Source organism: Phanerochaete carnosa (genome assembly GCF_000300595.1).
Source record: "Phanerochaete carnosa HHB-10118-sp unplaced genomic scaffold PHACAscaffold_4, whole genome shotgun sequence".
Taxonomy (NCBI): domain Eukaryota; kingdom Fungi; phylum Basidiomycota; class Agaricomycetes; order Polyporales; family Phanerochaetaceae; genus Phanerochaete; species Phanerochaete carnosa.
The window spans coordinates 1,219,252-1,236,093 of NW_006767631.1; the positions used below are offsets into that span (position 1 = coordinate 1,219,252).

At 54.7% G+C, this 16,842-nt stretch overlaps 5 protein-coding genes across 5 annotated transcripts; 2 read left to right on the forward strand and 3 right to left on the reverse strand.

Moving 5' to 3' along the window:
* Positions 1–23: 23 nt before the first annotated feature.
* Positions 24–1,331, reverse strand: PHACADRAFT_194167 (uncharacterized protein; the record flags this gene model as incomplete). Its single annotated transcript, XM_007394350.1, has 7 exons — positions 24–112; positions 170–287; positions 323–520; positions 575–693; positions 751–927; positions 970–990; positions 1,064–1,331. 7 exons carry the CDS (start codon positions 1,329–1,331, stop codon positions 24–26), a joined length of 990 nt encoding a protein of 329 aa, XP_007394412.1.
* A 3,379-nt stretch (positions 1,332–4,710) lies between these two features.
* Positions 4,711–7,495, forward strand: PHACADRAFT_253776 (uncharacterized protein; the record flags this gene model as incomplete). The annotated part of the gene is made up of 7 exons (XM_007394351.1): positions 4,711–4,848; positions 4,906–5,054; positions 5,104–5,794; positions 5,848–5,895; positions 5,960–6,013; positions 6,065–6,137; positions 6,195–7,495. The coding sequence occupies 7 exons, from the start codon at positions 4,711–4,713 to the stop codon at positions 7,421–7,423; spliced, it is 2,382 nt and encodes a 793-aa protein (XP_007394413.1). The 3' UTR covers positions 7,424–7,495.
* A 3,045-nt stretch (positions 7,496–10,540) lies between these two features.
* On the forward strand, positions 10,541–10,699 carry PHACADRAFT_60574 (uncharacterized protein; the record flags this gene model as incomplete). The annotated part of the gene is made up of 1 exon (XM_007394352.1): positions 10,541–10,699. A coding segment is annotated over one exon (159 nt), but the record flags the coding sequence as incomplete, so codon positions are not given.
* An 898-nt stretch (positions 10,700–11,597) lies between these two features.
* On the reverse strand, positions 11,598–12,954 carry PHACADRAFT_253777 (uncharacterized protein). Its single transcript, XM_007394353.1, has one exon. It carries the CDS (start codon positions 12,922–12,924, stop codon positions 11,698–11,700), a length of 1,227 nt encoding a protein of 408 aa, XP_007394415.1. The 5' UTR covers positions 12,925–12,954; the 3' UTR covers positions 11,598–11,697.
* A 287-nt stretch (positions 12,955–13,241) lies between these two features.
* On the reverse strand, positions 13,242–14,341 carry PHACADRAFT_66257 (uncharacterized protein; the record flags this gene model as incomplete). The annotated part of the gene is made up of 3 exons (XM_007394354.1): positions 13,242–13,292; positions 13,347–13,971; positions 14,022–14,341. Coding segments are annotated over 3 exons (996 nt in total), but the record flags the coding sequence as incomplete, so codon positions are not given.
* Positions 14,342–16,842: the final 2,501 nt, after the last annotated feature.

Here is a 16,842-nt window from a genome sequence, read left to right on the forward strand (position 1 = left end):
GCCGTCGTCGCGTCTTCGTTGATTTAGTTCACTGGCAGGTGGTACCCGCAAAAATGCTCGTCCAGGAAGTCGGCGATGATGCCGGGTACACGCTCAACCGACTGTTCCTGCACTGTATGCATGCCAGTGATCGTTGCCCGGCAGTGCAAAGTGCCATGGTTGGACGTACAGCTCTCTCGTCGTAGCTCATCGATGTCGCACGCCTGAGCAAGGCCGTCCTGCATCGCCCACAGCTGCTTCAGCTGCATTGTCAACTGTCCCGTCTTGACTTTGCTCTCCGGGAACGCCTTCGGTAGTGAGCCAGACCCAGCTATGCGCGCACCCATCTGAGCCACTTCGTCGGGTCATATTGGTACCACCTGATTGCATTCGGGTAGTCCATCGGGAGCTGGTGGTGGAAGTTATGATAGCTCTCGCCGACGGTGACGAGTACGGTGGTGAAGTGATCGCGCGCCGTGTGATTATCGTCGAATTGCGTCTTGCAGAGCCAGTGCGCGAGCGAGCTGACGCAGAAAATAGGCTAGGCGTAAATGAGTTCATGCATATATGCGCGCACTACAGTAGAACCACGCACACGGTGGACATACCACAGGCAGGCAGCACCCACGAAGAAGTATACACCTCTCCAGTCGCCCCAGCCAAGCCCGGCGAGCGGCGGCGGGTGGCACCAAGCCGCACCCGAGGACCAGCAAGCTATGCCACCAGTGCCGTCATCGGACGACAAATGATTTGCTCAAGTCGCTGACATACTAGGCTTATACCGTGGCTTGATGCTCATCCAGCCTACGTGGGGAGCACCAGAAGCCGATGTGCGCGTGGTACGGGTTGAGGTCGGTGTCGGTGTAGCGATGGTGGACGCGGCGATCACGGCATCACCGCTTGACGAGCCTTGGGCTGCGCCGATGCGCACCACAGCAAGGAAATGTTCTAGAGATTTTGAGGTATTGTGTCACTGACACGCCCACAGACGGTGATAGCCAGCAGTGATACCTGGGCGGCAGTTTGGCACGAGGAGACGAGTTGAACACGTGAGGGCAACGCACCGATACCTACTACAACAGACGCTCCAGGCAAGTGTCTGCAACTGCATCTTGATCGTGAAAAAGGGCATAGATGGCGACAGAGGGAGTAATGGCGAGGCTCAACCGCTGCATGTTTTTGAAGAGATTTCCAAGGGTGACCAGAGGCAGAGGCTTCTGGTTCTTGAGAGGCCAGGAGACATAGCTATTGGGAATGTCGATGCTTGCAGGTGTGTCGCTCTTCCTAACTCTGAATCCGGGCTCAGTGGCAGCAACGTCGTTCGCGTCTCGACGACGGAGGACGGAGGACATAGCGGGGGTTTCGGAGAGGGACAGGAAGGATCTATAGGAGGAGACGAGAACGAGGTAACGGGTCCTGGTGCATTTTATAATCCTACTGGTAGACGCGCCGTTACATGCAGCCTTGCGTGTCCTTGTTGGGGAGGATGGCAGGTCCAATGGCAGGCGCTTAGGCACCTACAGCAGCTCGTCCTATCTCGCCGTCAAATTCATTACTGACACGTACGTTTGCTCTCCTTCCGACAAGTCATTCTGCTCGAGGTAGCTGCAGAAAGCCGCAGTAGATGCTGAGCAGCGGACAGCGTATGCGCCCAAGTAGGGAATCGTCGGGGAGGAGTCCGGGCAGTGGGACACCCACGTGTTTATCTTATCATTCTCCGTCAAATTCGTCAAATTCATTTCTAATATGGCCTCCACCAGCACTCGTTCTTCCTTCTGTTGCAACAACACCCGGTATCAGCATGGCAAAGTTCGGTGGAAGACTAGGCGTGACATTTTCAAGACCGCGGTGCAGACGGGAGAGACGTTTTTGAACGGTGTTAGGTTGTGCTCGCTGCTCACTACTTTGAGCCATATACGAACGTGACCATGGTGCGTTGTACATCTCTGCGGGGCATAGTCCAAAACTGAGACCTCCCCAGATAAACCATCTCCGAGCGCGGTTGCCTCTCCGCCTCCATACGAAACTGGCACGTTGTATTCACGATCTCTACTTGTCCTCCGCGCCCGACTCCCGCTATTACCGCGTCGATCAAGAAGGAGGCCTCGGTGGAGTAGATCAGTACATGGCTTCTGACATTCCCGCGTTCTGTGACGTGTTTACTCAAGTCTAGTAATCCAACCCTGCCACATATGCTCTGACGCACCGTGAATAGAATCGTCTTGAGGCCGTGACTAGACGTTTCCCCTCTCATCTTACGAACGCAGTCGCTACGCCGCTGCCAAGGTCCTCCGTGCAGTGGCATCAGCGTTTGGTCGAGCCGTTGCGGTGGAAGCCGGCAAGGTTAGAGGGAGCCTGTCAGAAGACCATGCTGGGATGTACAGAGTGGGGAGTGAGAGTGAGAAAATCGCGTAAGTCACCTTGATAATCCCCGCACTGGGTGCCGAGCAAAATATTCCTCAGGTTCCGCAACGGTGAATCTAGAGAGCGAGAAACTCCGTGGCGAACGCATCGAGGTCTCGTCCAGCATATGCAGAACAGCTTCAACCACAAGGTTCGTTTAATCGCCTTCGCGCTCAAACTGTAGACGTTGACGGGTCGCGGTGTCAGATTCGCACTGCCTTCTAGTGAACAGAGGACTATGTGGGCGAGTAACTCTCATGTGCTGCAAGGAGCGCGCTCATTGTGGTGCCCTACAAGACAAAGGGGCCCCGCCGTGCTAATCTGCAACGCACCAGACGAGTGCGCTGTCGATGACGAGGTTGTAAATCTCAATGAGAGTAAGTCGCGGTCTTTGTATCTGATTTATTGCCATATTCACTGATCAGCGCAGTACAATCTCCTTATGATAACTATTGCTTTCGTTTGCCGCGGCACGCGTACAAAGGCCTACTCGAGCTCACCGGCCTCACCACGCGCTTGTACACCCTCCTCTCGGCTCTGCGCTCCTCAATTCTCTGCTGATATCTGCCGACGATGGCGACGTTGTCGCACTATCAAACACCAATGCCGGCGTCCCGGAGAACTTGGCCAGAGGCGTTCTACGCATCCTCGCCTGCAAGCTGTCGCTCTCATCGCGGACGGACGAGCACCTGACGGTCACGGGGAACAACATCGTCAGGAAGATCGCCGTCGCGGCGCGCAGGGTCATCGCGGGGCTGTGGGCTACCCAAGGCGAAAAGGACGGAGAGGCCCCGATTGCGGCACTGTGCAAGGCACTCTGGAGACAGCAGCGGACACGGGCCGTTTGGACGCGCTAGGAGATCTGTTGGCGCCCTGGAGCCCGACGGAAGAAGCAAGGAGACGGAAAGGGAGAGGGCGAAGATGGCCCCTGGTGGTACGATGGGGAGGCGTAGAAGCGGCGGCAAGCACAGCGTCGATCACATTCCTACGGGTACTCTTTCGCGTCCGAGTATCTGGGCGGGGAGGCAGATGGCAGAGCGAGCGCCAACGAAGAGCGAGCGGGAGAACGTCACGAAGGGGGAGGGCGGTCCCCACGGGAGCGAGGGCGAACATTGCTATCTTGCGCGACGGGATGTCTCACGGCACAAACTCACCTTGCACATCCTTTCAGCACTTCCGCACCGACGTCCGCACGGGCGCGCGCCGTATTTTCGGCCGCTGCAACATGGGCTCGCCGCTGGCACCTCTTCTTCCCCGACGCGCGGAGAGCTTTCGTGATTTTGCGACACTGCTGTCCGCTCTGAGCCAGTGCTGTGGAGAGCGCGCGGATTAGGAGCCTGGTGCAGCGTTCTGCAGACGAAAAGCACGCGCTCTGGTTCGACCCGCACGCCAACCCGACAGCCTGTATCCATCTCCGTGCTGCCCTCAAGGCGGGACGCACCCCTCTAGACCAGACGAATACCTGGTCTTGCTCGCTCGCTCGCCTCCGAGAGGAGTGCCGCGCGGCTAATGTCGCGAATCTACTTGGGGAGGTGCACACGTCGAAGGCGGCTGTGAAGAGCCAACCCGACGTCACCATCGGCCGTGCGCAGATAGCCGACTGGGATATGGGCGCAGGGTTGGGCGAGTTTGTGATGGTCGCTGGGATGTTGGCAGGCGAACTGGAGGACAGTTCATCTCACACTCTACATATATCTGGCTGCACGTTACCCAACTAGAGTCGCAATAAAAGCTGGATGTATTGACGGTGCTTCCCTTCGAGCCAGATCACCGGAGGCATGCCAACAGACGATTTATCTTAGCGGTAGTGCTCGCGAGACTGTAGAGTGGAAGCATATACATATGCAATTTCGTGTAGCCGATGCTAGAATACATGGTGAAAAAAGTGAACTTTTAAGGGCTCTCAATTGGATTACTCCAATGCCAAGCAAGCAGTCACGAGCGACGCGTTCGTCTAGACGCCGTTCGCGTGTGTTGAAACCCCGCTCAGGACGTGGCCCGGGTCCGAGTTGCCTGCAGCTCAGCCCGGTGCTGGCAGTCGTGTACTGACCACCGTAACAAACAGTGATAAAGCAGCGAGGCCTTGGGGTCTGGCTTGACTCATGCTGCATGGTACCACAATGTACTATGGCACCGGGTGCGACAGTGACATTGCGCGCCAGCTAATATCGAGCCGCTCAAGGTTTGGCATCCACATTCTTCGTGCGAACCCCATCACGCTAACGGCGCTGGAATTCCTCTCTTGCCATCGATCTCACAGTGGACGTACATGCCCCAGCCCCCCATAACGATCCTCCCGCCTGCACCACACCGTCCGACTCGCCCCTCATGTTCTTCCTCCGTCGTCCGCCGTCAGCTCCCGATGAAATCTACTCATCCAGTCTCGCAACACTTCACCAGGGACACGCCCTCTGGTGCCCAGAGCCCAATGAATCCGGCGAGCCGCAGATCGGAGACGTCGGCTTCGTACACAGAGGCGCATTCATCAGACTCTTCAACTTGGACTCCTCTGCGCCTGAAAAGAAAGTCACATTCTGGGACCCACCATTCGAGATCACCGAACCCTTACCTCCAGGCGCACTCAAAATCTACCGCAGGCATCGACCCCTGGTCCCTGACCACTATCGTAGTCATGGAGTTGAGGTCAAGCAGAGAGGTGGCTCGGCGGGCTTGTGAGTGGACCCGCTTACCCCATGAACCCGTCTCGTTGAATGTTTGCAGAGCAGCTGGTGGCACTGTGTCGGCGACTCTGGGCGCGGACTACACATGCAAAGCGTCCCAAGGCGCTGTTCTTGAGTTGAAGAGCGAGGCGTACGCCGAGGCAATATTCGAGAACTTGGAGCTGAAGCAGTACATCCTTCGACACCACGGCGAATGGCACAAGTATGCCAAGGGCAAACTTCACCAAGACGTCAAGCGAGGGGATATTGTCATGATCTGTGGCTGGGTCAAGACCGAAGCCGATTGGGCGGCGACTGCCTTCAGCAATACCAGCACGAATACCAGCATCTCGGTCGGAGTCCAGGCCGGTGCCGTTGCGGGAGCAAACGCGGGCGCATCGAACACAAGCTCTACGACTGGTCCGACGATGCGGAGACAGGGCGAGAACTATGCAAAGGCGTCTGGTCCTGCCGTAAAACCATCCGATACCCCTACGAACGCGTCCGAAGTCGTTGCGAATGTGCCCGGTCTCATCCTTCCAGAGCCGACGAGAGACCAGTCTGTCTTCGTCAGGCGCTACAAGGTTGAAACGCGGCTTGGAGTGCTGAAAGAAGTTGTCGCCGGTGCGGGCTATCACCGGCTTCCAGATGCAGGAGATGGGAGGGGTGACTCGGCGGCGGAAGGAATCGTCGGGCGAGAGGGAGGAACAGAAGATATCGATGAGACGAGCATTATGGAACTTGGAAACGAGGTACGTCTTCCGTTACAACGTATCATGAGGCACAAGAACTGACGAGACACCAGGGCGAGGTCCCTGATCCATTAGATGTTCTTCTACGCTACATACTCGAGGTATATCCGCTCAACAACTTATTCCATCACATCGCGACGCTAAACAAAATATGTGTGGCAACAGACGACCGACGTCGAGACAGCTATTGCGAGTGATGACGATGTCTGGAGCATTGTCGTACGTGTCATAACAAATTCGACAGGGATGGAAAGGCTGATTATTGGACAGGGCGGCAAGTCAGTGATTGATTTCGCGAGCTACCTTCGTCAGATGCAGCCTCCGGTACAGGTCGATGGCATGAGTGAGTCTCTAATCTGTCAGCAGTCACACTCTCTGACTGACACGACTGGTCACAAAGCCGGATCGCTGTGTATGGAAGATGTTATCTCTCACGATCGATCGCTCGCATTTACTCGTCGGACCATCACCAAGTCCGTCCTGGCGGAGTGGCCAGATGCTGCCTTAGACGGAGCCGGTGGCTTGGAGGATGGGCTCGTCTTCACCGGTCCCTCGAAAGCGGAGATTCGGCCTCTCAAATTGAAGCGAGCCACCTTCAGCGACCCACAAAATCCATCCGGTGGCTGCAAACATACTGCTGTTTCGGCCGATGGCACGCTCCTCGCGGCATCGTTCGAGAGTACTGACGTTCTCGTATGGCGACTATCCGACGGTCTACTCGTCCAACGTTTGCATCATCAGGGCCATCCGGGTTATGTTCAGGCCCTCTCTTTTTCTCCCGTAGACTACACTCTTGTCTCAGGGTCCAAGGACAACACCGCAATTGTGTGGGATACTCGACATGGCCGCGTACTTCTACGTCTGGAAGGATACGGCTCTGGGCCAGTGCGCAGCATTGCATATGCTCCCCACGGCACGTTCATCGCCACCGGTTCCGAAGGCGACAACAGTTCCGTGAAGATTTGGGACGCGTCGAGTGGAGCATGCCTGCATTCCTTCAGCGTCGATGAATACGTGTACAATCTCACGTTCTCTCCGGACAGTTTATGTCTCTGCGCCGAACTGAAAACGGCCTGCAACGTCTATGACATCTACTCCTATACACACACTGCTACGTTACAGCATGTTGCTGGGGAGATGCTCTTCTTGTCGATGTCCCACCAAGGCGACCGCGTAGTCACTGTCCCGGCCGACCCGGGACAAGTGAAAATTTGGAGCGCGACGGCTGGCGAGGAGCTTCTCACCATTGATCATTCAAACAAGCTCTCGAAGCCTGTGGCATTCTCCTCCGACGGGGCCGAGGTGGTGGCGGCTTGTGAGGCGGACGCGGCAGCCATCGCCTACGACTCGCGTACGGGCCAGGTCCGTCACATCTTCAAGTTGACAAAGCCGGCATATCAAGCGACGTACTCCCCAGATGGGGAGTATGTCGCCTTTGGCGCCAAGGACGGAGATCTCGAACTGTACGATGCAAAGTCTGGGACATTTCTTGCAAAGTTTGATGGGCGTGAAGGGAGTGGGACGCTTTGGGTGATGCCCTTTCTACCTGACAGTCAGACTATTCTGGCACGGTCCAAGTATGGCCCTCTATCTCTGTATAACATCCAGGATGTATTGCGTATGCGATAACGTAGTATTGTTGTAACAACGTCTGCAGTGCTCGGCTCAGCATGCTATAGCAGTGTAGAATAGTAGGGCGCGTGTGGTGAATACAGTGTGATGCTTGCCAGCATTCTATGTGGGCAAGAACTACATGTGACGAGCGAAGAGCGTGCGTGTGGGCGGAGCGTCTAGATCGAGACACGGCTCACGAAGGGACTCGGAGCAGTGGAATGGTTCAGCTTGGACGGACCTGTCGCGTAGCGTAAGCATCACACCAAGCTGTTTTACGTGCTCTTAGAGGTGTGGTGGAGGTCGAGCTTATCAGAGATGTCAGAAAGAGAATGCACCAGCTGCTTCAATTAGCAACTTGCGATGATCTCTCGACCAAGACGAGACGTAATCAGCACCACAAAGGGATCGCATCAAGCGCCTAGCCTCAGTCTGCAGTCAGGCAGGAGCTCCACTGTGTCAGCACGACCACCACTGGCAGCTTCCACAGGTAAACGATGTACCAAGGAGACAAATTTTGTACGACTATTCCACTGGCGTACGATGGTAGCGCGAGAACGGAATGAAGGGTTAGAATCCCTGCCACCCAAAGCTCCCAGACGCGGCTAAGAACACCGTCTGCCCAGACAATACAAGAATGCGACATTGCAATTTATTTCATATGACAAATATCAGCGGTGTGTCGTACGCAAAAATAGTTCTCGTACGAGAGGGTCTCACTATCGACAGGTAGCCAAAGAAATGAATGAGGGGACGACGCTCAGCCAAAAATGCCTTCGTTCTCCAACTTCGTACTCGACCAGCAGAACGGCGAGCCCCAGACCTTGGTGTATCGCGCGACCTGGAGCCTGAGCCGCCGCGCAGGGCGAGTCGTCTTGTCCTGTAGGTCGTGCTGAATGCCGCCGTGCAGGACCTCAACGCGCCTCACGGGAAGCAGCTATGGCTATAGCATCAGCGAGATTGGATGCGAGACAAGCGAGGGTTGCGCTCACGCTGTGCGCCACATTCTAATTGATCTTATACACCGCTAGAGAATGCCGTCGTCGCGTCTTCGCTGATGTACTTTGCTGGCGGGTCGCGCCCGCCTGGGTGTTAGTCCAGGAAGTCGGTAACATCGTGACGACAATTAGTGGACGCTTGGTCGCCTATTCCCGGAGAATATGTAGCTTAACAAACATTAGTTCAGAGCATGAACGCCTTGGAACTAGACCTACAGCCTTTCTAACTCGGGCCGCACTGGCACCATTTGACCGTGTTGCAGTAGTCTATCGGGAACCGATGGTGGAAGTTGCGGTAACTCTCACAGACAATGACGAGCGCGGTGGTGGTCGCGCAGCGCATGCTCGTCATCGAAGGCCGCATTGTTAAGCCGGTGCGCGAGTAAATTGACGCAGAAAGTGGACTAACAGATGGTTGAAACATGCATTAATACGATACCCCGAAGACGAAATGGCACGTACGTGGTGTACGAAGCGTAGATGGCTGCGCCTGCAAAATGAATTCGCCTGTCCGGTCGCCTTAGCCGAGCCAGATCAGTACGGTGGGAAATACTGGCAAGCCGCAGCCAAGGAGGATCCGGACACCCGACTGGCCCTGCCACCTGACAACAAAATCCTCGCTCAGATCACTGATTTCTGCGACGCACTAGACTCGAGCCGTGTTTGACGACCATCCTGCCGGCGGGGGAATATCAGAATCGCTTGTGCACGTTTTGCAGGTCAGCGTCGGTGTCGGTGTAGCGGTACAGTGCACGGTAGCCTTGGCACCACTAATTCATCGAGTCATGGACTGCGCCTGTGTTCGCGGCCGCGAAGAAGTGGCGAGGAGGTGCTCGAGAAGCTTTGAGGCATTGCGGCACAGGCCCATAGACGGCACCGTAGTAGCCGGCAGTCATGCTTGTTTGGCAGAGAGAGAAAGCGGAATGCAAGAGGGTGACGCTCCGAGACCCGCTATGAAGCAGTCGAAGACTCTCCAGGCGAATATCTGCCACTGTATCTTTAACAGTGCATAGCGGCAGTGGGAGTAATGGTGCGCGTGGATGCTGAAGCGTTGAGGCTTAGCTACTGGACGTCCTCGAAGAGACTTTCGAGCGCCATCTGACGCGAGGGCTTCTTGCTTTTGGGTGTAGGCGGCATGGATGTCAGGAACATTGCCGCCTACAGGATCCTTCAAGTTGACCTTGAGCCTCGGAGCCCGGGCCTAGTGACAACGACGCCGTTTGCATCTCGACGGCGTAGAATATGGCTGAGAGGTGCTGGAACTAGACCGGGATGGAAGAAGATGGGGATAAATGGACATCGCAGCCGATAGCGAACAGCGGGCGCCGGGCACTGTGCAGCGCGGGTGGGCGCATCTCCACGTGGCTCCTGACGCTTCTCCAAATTGGGACACATGTCTTTTTGTCCTAGTACTACAATAGTGCCTCAAAGCCTCAAGTATCACGGCCGCGGGCATGGATGAAGACGTCTAAGATATGGCCAAGAGGTGGTACTCGGGCCCAGTCACCGTGCTCATCCTTGCTACACACACACAGACCTTAACCGCATAATACGCGCACAAGGGCTGTCGCTTGGTCCTGCACATCGTCGTCGGGCTCGGCTGGGTAGATTGGAAGGGCAGTGTCTCACCTACGTCCTTGATCATGCATGTCCTTCGTGCGCATATATGCATATACCAACGTACGCACAGTCCACTCTCTGCGCCAACTCGCTCGTACACTGGCTCGGCGAGACGCCCTTCGTTGACGAACGCACACCATGCGACCGCTTCATCGCCACGCCCGTCGGTGCCTGCGAGGGCGCTATGTGACAGCTTCAGCCACTAGTACTTCAGTTCCTAATGTACTACTGAAATGCAATCAGGCGCTTTCAATATGAGCTGATGAAATTGTTCATCTACGCGCAGTAAAGCCTGGCGAGCCACCTCATGCTGTTCCCCCAAATGAGGTGAAGACGGGCAGGCCAATCATACAACTCAAGAGGCCATGGAGAGGCAGAATTACCCTGCGCGGGCACTCGCCAACGTGCAGGAGCCGCTAGTGCTCAGCTGGGAGAGCTGTACGCCCCAACCTTAAATGTTCTCTGTTATTCAACGACGTTTGCTGACCTGTCTATAGCTCAAGAACAAGCCGTCTAACGTCCTCCAGTTTTTGTCATCAGCTTCATCTGCGACATCGCCAACTTCCTTGACGAGCAACCCGGCGGGCGCCATCTGCTGGTGAAGTACGTCGGCGAGGACGCAGCGACTGCATTTTTTGCCGGTGTCTACGACCACACAAACACTGTGCGAAACGTGAGCGTAACTCCCGCATATCTCACATTTATTTTTGCTGACGTCGCACGCGTTATTACTGTCGACGACGCGCGCTGGGGTCATACATGGCGGCATCCAGCACGGCCTGCGGAACAAAACCGTCCTGCTCGCGCAGCGCCTCCACGTTCCGCTATACAACGAGTTCGAGGAATCGCGGTACTTTTAGTTGAGCGTGGTGTCAGGTAACGAGCGCATGCTCGGCTGGGCACCGTCACATCGCTCTGTTAGTGGTCGTGGAGGCGGCTACATGCTCAAATCAATAGCGTTTATAGCTGGATATAGGAGTATCGGGTGGTAGGCATCCTGAACTTTTGTTTCATTCCAGTGCTACCTCTGTATGCTAGCGGATGAGCCGCCCAAAATTTATATCCCCGGGTCATCGCTTGCCTGTGGAAGCTGGTGGTCATAATCACAATGTGTTTTTCCTACCCAACTGCAGACCAAGGTCGAGTGCTTTGTGCGGTCTCTGTGTGATGTTGTTCACGTCTCGTTTGAGCTAGGGTCATCATAAGTCGCTACGCAGCTGCTGCTTTCTCTTTCTGGCATCTCAGATAAACCCGTCCCAATCGTCATCCACGGACAGAGCCTGAACCGCCAGACGACGCATCAATGCTAACGGAAACTCTAACAGCTATCCCCGGGTGCACTCGCATCGCGTGAGTACGTCGAAACTACGTTATGATATTTCAGCTGAGCATTATATTTCTGAGAACACAAAAAGAGTCGACACATAGCTCGGCGCGCCGCTTACTACACTACGCGACAGCACCTCCAAACGTTCGTCTGTGTCCTGAATCCCTCCATTGCGCTTCGCGAAATGTGCGCCATTCTGGGCCCGCCACCTGTGTTTTAGTGCTTCCTGTACATAAGTACACTGTCTGTTCGTTACAAATGAAAATGCTGTGTTTAGCGCATGTTCTCTACTGCCCGCACTGCTATAGTACCATGAGCCGGGCAAGTATTGTTACACTCATACTACGCTATCGCATTCGCAACACATCTTGAACATTATATAGATGTAAAGGTCCATACCCAGACCGTGCTAGAAGAATTTGGCTATCAGGAGAAAACCGAATATCGCTAATAATCCAACCCTCTTCCCGCCCATCAAACATTGCGAGAAATGCTCCAGACTTCGCATTGTACAGTTCGACATCGGTGCCATTTCTAGTACTAAAGACGACATACTCTCCATCTGGGGAGTACGCCACACGGTCTACCGGCGTTTCGAACTTGAAGATACGACATAGCTGGCCTGTCCGTGAATTATAGGTGACGGCTGCCGCGTCCGAGCCCGTGCCGCAAGTTGCCACTACCTCGGCCCCATCTGGGGAAAACGCCACAGGCATCGATAGCTTCGTTGAATGTTCAATCGCAAGAAGCTCTTTGCCAGTCGCCGCACTCCAAATCTTCACTTGTCCCGGGTGGTCCGAATGCGGGACGGTGATTATGCGATCGCCTTGATGAGAGATTAGCGAGTGGTGCCACTTTCCGGCAACGTGCTGCAACGTAGCAGTGCGCGTATAAGTGTGAGTGTCATAAATGATGCAGGACCCGGCTAGTTCGGCGCAGAGAAATGAGCTGTCCGGGGTGAACGCGAGCTTGTACATGCTGTTGTCATTGCCGAAGAAATGCAGGCATGCTCCACTCGACGCGTCCCAGACCTTCACGCACCCGTCGTCGCGAGTACCGGTGGCGATGAGTGCGCCATGGGGAGCATATGCAATGCTGTGCACTGGACCACCGTGTTCTTCCAGACGTAGAAGTACACGGCCACTTCGAGTATCCCACACAATCGCCGACCCGTCCAAGGACCCGGAGGCTAGGGTGTAGGAGTCAATGGGAGAAAAGGAGAGGACAGCAACCCAGCCCGTATGGCCCTGGCAATGTAGACGCTGAACGAGTAGACCGTCGGATAATCGCCATACGAGGACGTCGTTACTGTTGAACGATGCCGCAAGAAGCTTGCCATCTTCGGACAAAGCGAAGAATTTGCAATAATGGGGTGAACTGCGCGGATCACTGAAGGTGATCCGCTTCAATTTGAGGGGTTGAGCTTCTGTTCTCGAGGAGCCGGTGAAAACGCGCCCTTCCCTCAAGTGACCGGCGCCGTCTATGGCGGCGCCCGGCCACTTCGTCAGATCCGACGCAGTGATAGTTCGACGAGTAAATCTGAGTGTTTTCTCGTGGGAGATAGCATCTTCCATGCATATCGATCCGACTGTGTAGGAAATTGCGCCAGTTAGAGACCGTTGCTACTTACAGGTTAGAGTTAGAAGCTCACCCGTGCCAACAATCTGTACCGGAGGCCGAACTTGACGAAGGTGGGTTGCGAAATCAATAACCGGCTTGCCGCCCTGACCAATAATGAGCCCTTCACCCTTGTCAAATGCATTTCATCGCACGTACTGCGATACTCCACACATCATCATCGCTCGCGATGACAGTCTCGACGTTGGCGGTCTGTTGTCACGAATTTCCTGCTTAGCGTTGCGACGCGATGAAATGAATTGCTGAGCAGATGTACCTCAAGTATATAGTCGAGAAGGACATCCAGTGGATCATAAATCTCGCCCTGGGTGTATCCTCAGTCGCCGTGCTTTGTGATGCAGCATAACGAAACACCCACCTCATTCTCGAGGTCCAGAATTTCCGTCTTGTTGGTATTCTCCACCTCGTCCGCCAGGATTCCCTCCTCCGTCGAGCCATTCCTCTCATCTCCTGGATCAGGAAGCCGATCAGGGCCCGCGCCTGCAACAATTCTCCTTAAGACTCCAAGCCACTTCCGCACCATGTACCGCTTCACGAGGACAGATTGATCCCTCTTCGGCACTGCAGAAGCGGGACTGGGAGCATTCGCAACGTGGTTCTCACCCTGTCGTTGCATCATCGGACCAGTCACAGAGGTCGTGTGCGACGTGCCCATGCTCAGCCCCGTAACACCAGCAGCGTGGCCTTCGACCGAGACGCTAGAACTCGTGCTAGTGTTGCTGAAGGCAGCGGCCGCCCAGTCGGCCTCGGTCTTGACCCAGCCGATAATCATGATAATATCCTCTCGCTTGACATCTTGGCGGAGAATTCCCCTGGCATATGCGTACCATTCGTCATGGTGGCGGAGAATGTACTCTTTCAGGGTCAAGTTGTCGAAGATCGATTCGGCGTCTGCCTCGCTCTTCAGCGCAAGCACCGCGCCTTGGGCCGCCTTGCATGTGTACTCTGCGCTCAGTGTCACGGATGCATTCGCACCAGCCGATCTGCGGGCCGTCAGCGAAATGGAGCTTGTCGGGTGAGCAGGTACACACACATGTCTGCTGAGGCATTTGATTGCCTGCTCTCGACTCCATGGCTGCGATAGTGAGCAGGAACGAGTGGACGACGCCTGGGGTCGATTTTGAGCACACCTGGGGGTAGTGGCTCAGCGGTCTTGAACGTAGGGTCCCAGAATACGACCTTCTTCTTCTGAGGTGCAGAAGGGTCAAGGCCCTCAAGGTTGAAGAGTCGGATGAATGCCCCCTTGCGTATGAAGCCAACGTCGCCGATCTGCGGCTCGCCTGACGCGTGGGGCTCCGGATACCAGAGGGCGTGGCCCTCGTGTAGCGTCGACAGACAAGATGAATAGATTTTATCTGGAGCGGAAGGTGGACGGCGGAGGAAGAACATGAATGTCGAGTTGGAATTGGACAGTGCGTTTTGAACGGTAGAGCAGCTATGGTGATCCCAAGCTAGCTGGAGGAGTCAAAACGCATGCTGTGGGATCGATATCGGCTGAGCATTCCAGCGCCATTAGCCTGACTATTTCGCACGAAGAATGCGGATGCCAAACCTTAATCAGCTCAATATTAGCCAGCGTGCAATGCCATTGTCACGTCCGGAGTCGCACTACATTACTGTAGCATACAGCGCAGACAATCCCAGACTCCAAAGTGCTGCTGTAACATAAGTTATTGCCTTTCTCTGCGGTGGCAAGTACACGACCGTAGTAGCACCGAGACACAGCTTGAGCACAAGCTTGGACTCACCGTAGAGTGTCCGTCGAACGTGGCATGTGAATGTGAAGGTTCAATCGACTGCCATACAGATCTGCCCATCTGGAGGGACGTTGTGGAGCATTTCCCTCCGAGTCTTGCTCGGAAGCAACATCATCACTACTGCTCACATCAATAATGAAACAAGGCTGGTGTGCCTAATATCGTTGTCGGCTAGCTCTGTGTCGCAAGCTAGGGAAACGTGCAAAGCACCTAGTAGCACCGCGAGATCTCTATCGTCCCCTGCGTAAGTTTTCCATAACTTCGACGGTCGTGGGAGACACTTGAGGCTAATCATCCAGCGGGTTTATCCCACTCTTCAAACCCCGCCCGCGTGCCTTAATTGCCACACCCTCCCGACGGCGGGCCGCGGAACCGCGGCCATCCCAAGTATCGTTTAAAATAACGAAGTGAATGGCCAATACAAAGTATTTGTTATCTCCATAAGGCTTTCTTATTTATGCGATGGCTTCTGAATGGGCGTCTAAACAAACTGCCAAGCACCAAGCGCCGAGGTTAATACTGTAGCCGTGGCAGAGCTAACATACAGTGCGAAAGGATCAGACACGTTTAACTGCAGTTCTATGAGTACATGCAAGGAGCACATATGCTAACAAAATGCGTGCCGTTACTAGCCAGGACACCATCAAGTAGCTACTGGCATAGTCCGCCGGTTCTCATGCGTCTCAACCTCTCGCGCGAGCTTTATTGCAGCATTCAACCTGGTTATCGCATTTTACACTCAGCAGGCATTGAAATCATCTTTGTGCACGTCTACAGCCTATGTAATTTGGCTCGAAACCCCCTCACACTGTACATGTTCGAGCATTCGACTTTCCGAGTCCTACAAAATGAAGCGCCGGCATCAGCGCTTACCGGCAAGTTACAGAGCTTATAGGATGTAAGAGAGCACCACTTATGTAAGGTAAGTAGCAGTTTCTGTTTGACTTATAATCTCTCCTATTGAGCTCTGAGTCCAGCATGCTTACGAGCGGACATCCTGGGGCGTGGCGCCTAAAGCACGCGAGCGGAGTTTGCAAAGTGGGACAAACCCGCTTTCAAGCCATGCACAACCCGCCGATATCCTCATCATAGGTGCTTGCTTGCTCTTCATCTGCCGTGAGTGCTACTCCGATCTGCAGGCATTTTGCTGCAGCGATCGAAAGCCAGGTTGAACTTGACCGGTACCGCTTAACCTGTCGTACGTCCGTACCAGTTCCGTGCAGGTTCTATGTGCAGCGCGGGTTCGGCTCAACATTCCGACGGACTGTACCAAAGCATATCTCTACACAGCTGCACGGATGAGACTGTGGAGCTCAAGATCTGGCAAATTTTGGGATCCGGACTATCGTGATCTTTGAGGCTTGGTTTTCGTCTGAGATTCGTACGACCGAAATCATGATTTTGTGCAATGCGAAATCCGCCCCGATCCGAGATCTCCCCGCAACAGAATGGCGCCCACAGAGCCTCAGAGCTCACGTTCGTTCGTGTTCGATACATAAAAGTGCACATTGAATGACGGGAGACTACAATAGAACATATGTATAACCTAGGCTGCAGGATATTGAGCCATGGCGGATGCTGGAGCAGCAGGCTGCGGGATGGAGAATGGTCTATCATCAAGCTCACTGGTCCGGGCAGTTCAGCAAGGCCGGCCGGTATATGCGGGCGGAGCGGTTGACATGGGCATGATGCATTCAGCAAGCTCAACAAGGTGTATGATGTGCCAAAGGTGTTGCGTAGAGGCAGAACCGAAACACGATTGGTGGGCCGATCATACTCGGGGGGTGATGAAGGAGGCAAGGGTGGATTTGCGCGGTTTCGACATAAAGACGCGTTCGATACACTCAGGATACTGGCGGGCATGGACGTAGGTTGAAATCAACACAGCTGTCAAGCTCGCGTACACATGTGCTCGCGTCGTGGTGAAGAGCCTCTGAAGTGACATGCCTAGTTCCCCACAGTTCAGTGCTGCGAGCACAAAAACTCATTTGCACAAGTCTTAGGCGCAGAATTTCTGACGGGCGGACTCACGATTCTTGGGTGTAGAGAATATGGTCAGATTCTCGGATGCGGAGTATCCTTGAGACTTGTATGACA